Here is a 3,793-nt window from a genome sequence, read left to right as displayed (position 1 = left end):
GTTTGAACAAAAAAATCATTTTTTTTTCTTCAGATAATAGAAGGTATGTATGAAGGTGAAAAGAATTTTTTTTTTCCAAAATAATAAGTTCAAATTTTTAAAAGCATGAAAATAACTTTTTTTTAAAAAAAAAATCTATAAAGTTCATCTATTTGACTATTTCTGAATTTCCCTAAACATACGACTTGTTCTCTCTTTCTTTTTTTTCATATAAAAAAAATTGTCCTAATCATGCTCAAAATACCCAACGATCTCCACATATATAATCTACGTAAGATTACATTATTTTGATAAAATCTTGAATGAGTATACGTATTACGTGGACGACTACCACTGTTGTCAGCCATTTAAGATTAACCATGGCATGGAGCATGGAGTAACATACTTAGGTTGTAGTAAGAGTGAATAGATATACTTTTATTTTAATTATTAAATTATTAGTATATATTTAAAATATTATATTTTATACTTTCTAATTTTATATATTAAATTCATTAATAATTAATTATTTTTAATATTTATGTTTTATTCTTTGTTTATATAATGATTAATTTTTATTCTCAAAATAAAAGATGCCTCAACTAACCTTAAAGTCTTAAATCTGTCATTGTGGATTACACATAATGACTCATGTCGTAAAAAGATACAAGAGTTAACGGAAGTTACTTCATTTAGATGTGCAATCGAAACACATGTTAAACTTTGTAATATTAATTAATTTAAAAACGCAATGAAACAGTTATAAATTAGTATATTAAAATTCATTCCACTCAATTTTAAGCTAGACAAAAACTAAAACTCGTCAGCATAAAAGTTGATTTCAAACAACAAACATTCAACTTCTTTTAGAATCCATTTTCACGTGAGCAGAGACTCAAATAACAAGAATAATAGTTACCAAAATAATAATAATAGAAGATAAAAAACACTAAAAGCTCTCAAAACTCTAGATCTGTCTTGAAATTCTGCATAAAGACTGTTGGTTGAATAAACAAAATTTTCGGTTACGCTTTCTTTTCAAAGCAAGCACAATCGTATAAAGAATCGACGTGAATCTGAGTTACGTACTAGTAGTTTCCACTTACCATAAATTTAAAACAAAAAATTGAAGGATGCAACAATCGTAATAGAACCTGAAATGAGAAGACGCAGAAATTATAAAAAAGGGAAAGTGCATCTTCGTACGTGCGGTGGTTATGCAGTACGTACAGAAAGGGGAGCTGTGAATCTAGGGTGGGGTAGGCGTAGGCCACTCCCTACTCCCTAGTAGCTTAATTAACCCTCAACTTGAAAAACACGAAAAATAAAAAAAGAAAAAAAGAAAAGAAAAAAGTTACAGAAGAAAAGGACATGTCTTGTTGTCAGAGCTTAACGATTCATATAATAACGTCCCATCCCATCCAGGGGCTTGGCTTATAAAAAAGAGTAACGAGATAGAAAGCGCGTTTGACCTCGTAAATAAAATCTCATTCTCCACTCAGTCCCAAATCTCACATAAACTCAACGCATTCGCATATTTATTTTGGGTTGAGCAAACAAACCCAACCCAATTCCAAGCGATGGGTGACATAGTAAAGCAGATATTGGCCAAACCGATCCAGCTGGCAGACCAAGTCACCAAAGCCGCCGACGAAGCCACCTCCTTCAAGCAGGAATGCGCCGACCTCAAGGCCAAGACGGAGAAGCTGGCTCTCATGCTCCGGCAGGCGGCGCGTGCCAGTTCCGACCTCTACGAGCGACCCACGCGCCGGATCATTGAGGAAACCGAACAGGTCCTCGACAAAGCCCTCTCCCTGGTCCTCAGGTGTCGTGGCAACGCGCTCATGAAGCGCGTGTTCACCCTCAACCCCGGCGCCGCCTTCCGCAAAGTGTCCTCCCACCTGGAGAATTCGATCGGCGACATCTCGTGGCTGCTCCGCGTCTCGGCCCCCGCGGACGGTCTCGGCGGCGACTACCTCGGCGGGCTGCCCCCCATCGCGGCGAACGAGCCCATCCTCTGCCTGATCTGGGAGCAGATCGCGGTCCTCCACACGGGCCCCACCGAGGAGCGGGCGGACGCCGCCGCCTCCCTGGCGTCCCTGGCGAGCGGCAGCCAGCGGTACGGGAAACTGATCCTGGAGGAGGGCGGCGTGGGCCCCCTGCTGAAGCTTCTGAAGGAAGGGAAAGGCGAGGGTCAAGAGAACGCGGCACGTGCCATCGGGCTCCTTGGGCGTGACCCCGAGAGCGTGGAGCACGTGATCCACGTGGGCGCGTGCTCCGTGTTCGCGAAAACCCTGAAAGAAGGCCCAATGAAAGTCCAAGCCATGGTGGCCTGGGCCGTGTCGGAGTTCGCCAAGAATCACCCCAAGTGCCAGGACCTCTTCGCTCAGCATAACATCATTCGCTTACTCGTTGGCCACCTCGCTTTCGAAACCGTCGAAGAACACAGCAAGTACGCCATCGTCAGCATGAAACCCAACTCCATCCACGCCCTCGTCATCGCCAGCAAAAAGGAAGATCCATTTCACCCACTCGATAAACAACCACCCATCCCTCACCCCCTCGGTGAAAGACCCCGCAATCTCCACAGAGTTATCACTAGCACAATCGCAATGCACGCCGCCACCAAACACGGAAACGAAACAAATCCCAATCCCAATCAGAATCAGAATCAGAATCAGAATCAGAATCACCAGCGAAACTACTCACATTCGGGGATTAACATGAAAGGAAGGGATCTGGAGGATCCTGGAACAAAGGCCAACATGAAGGAAATGGCAGCGATGGCTCTGTGGCATTTAGCCAAGGGAAACTCAGCGAATTGTCGGAGCATTACTGAGTCGAGAGCGTTGTTGTGTTTCGCTGTGCTCCTGGAGAAGGGAACGGAGGCGGTGCAGTACAATTCGGCGATGGCGGTGATGGAGATTACCGCGGTGGCGGAGAAAGACGCGGAGTTGAGGAAATCGGCGTTCAAGCCAAACTCACCCGCTTGCAAGGCCGTAGTGGATCAAGTGGTGAAGATAATGGAGAAAGCGGATTCGAAGCTTCTGGTTCCCTGCATAAAGACGATTGGGAATTTAGCGAGGACGTTCAAGGCGACGGAGAGTCGGATGATTGGGCCCTTGGTGAGGCTTCTGGACGAGAGGGAAGCGGAGGTGCTTCGGGAGGCGGCGATTGCGCTGACGAAATTCGCGTGCACGGAGAATTACCTCCACGTGGACCACTCGAAGGCCATCATAAGCGCGGGTGGCGCCAAGCACTTGATTCAGCTTGTGTACTTTGGGGAAGAGATGGTTCAGATTCCGGCGCTTGTGTTGCTTTCGTACATCGCAATGCACGTGCCGGATAGTGAAGAGCTTGCTCAGGCTGAGGTGCTCGGAGTGCTGGAATGGGCCTCCAAGCAATCTTCCATTGCCCATGACCAAACTCTTGAGGCCTTGTTGCTTGAGGCCAAGAGCAAGTTGGAGCTTTACCAGTCTAGAGGCCCTAGAGGTTTCCATAAGTTACTTCCATAGGACCAACCAATACAATTATTTGTAAAGCCTTTTTACTCATTCATATTTCTTCTGCTGTCTATACAATCCATATGCCTTTTCAACCCTGTTAATCATTTCACTTGTTATCTTCTAAAGTAGATCGCTAAGTGTTGCAGGCTTTTTACTATTCTTCGTTTTAGAAAAACACTGAACAGATAATATTTTATTGCTTTGAATGATTCCTCGGGTTTTGGAGGCGAATAGAAAGATAGACAAGCATCGCAAGTGTAGTTGACCTGAGTTTTGGCAAAGATTCCACCGCTACAGTTGGGTTGGAC

General features: G+C 44.5%; 1 protein-coding gene across 1 annotated transcript; it reads left to right on the top strand.

Moving 5' to 3' along the window:
- Positions 1 to 1,201: 1,201 nt before the first annotated feature.
- On the top strand, positions 1,202 to 3,586 carry LOC109804896 (uncharacterized). The gene has a single exon (XM_020366813.3). It carries the CDS (start codon positions 1,560 to 1,562, stop codon positions 3,492 to 3,494), a length of 1,935 nt encoding a protein of 644 aa, XP_020222402.2. The 5' UTR covers positions 1,202 to 1,559; the 3' UTR covers positions 3,495 to 3,586.
- Positions 3,587 to 3,793: the final 207 nt, after the last annotated feature.

Source organism: Cajanus cajan, chromosome 11 (genome assembly GCF_000230855.2).
Source record: "Cajanus cajan strain Asha chromosome 11, NIPB_CcT2T_4, whole genome shotgun sequence".
Lineage (NCBI taxonomy): Eukaryota > Viridiplantae > Streptophyta > Magnoliopsida > Fabales > Fabaceae > Cajanus > Cajanus cajan.
This window is presented reverse-complemented; position numbering and strand designations above follow the sequence as displayed.

Excerpts from the sequence above, each read along its gene's own strand:
- LOC109804896 (XM_020366813.3), top strand. The coding sequence starts at position 1,560 with ATGGGTGACATAGTAAAGCAGATATTGGCCAAACCGATCCAGCTGGCA.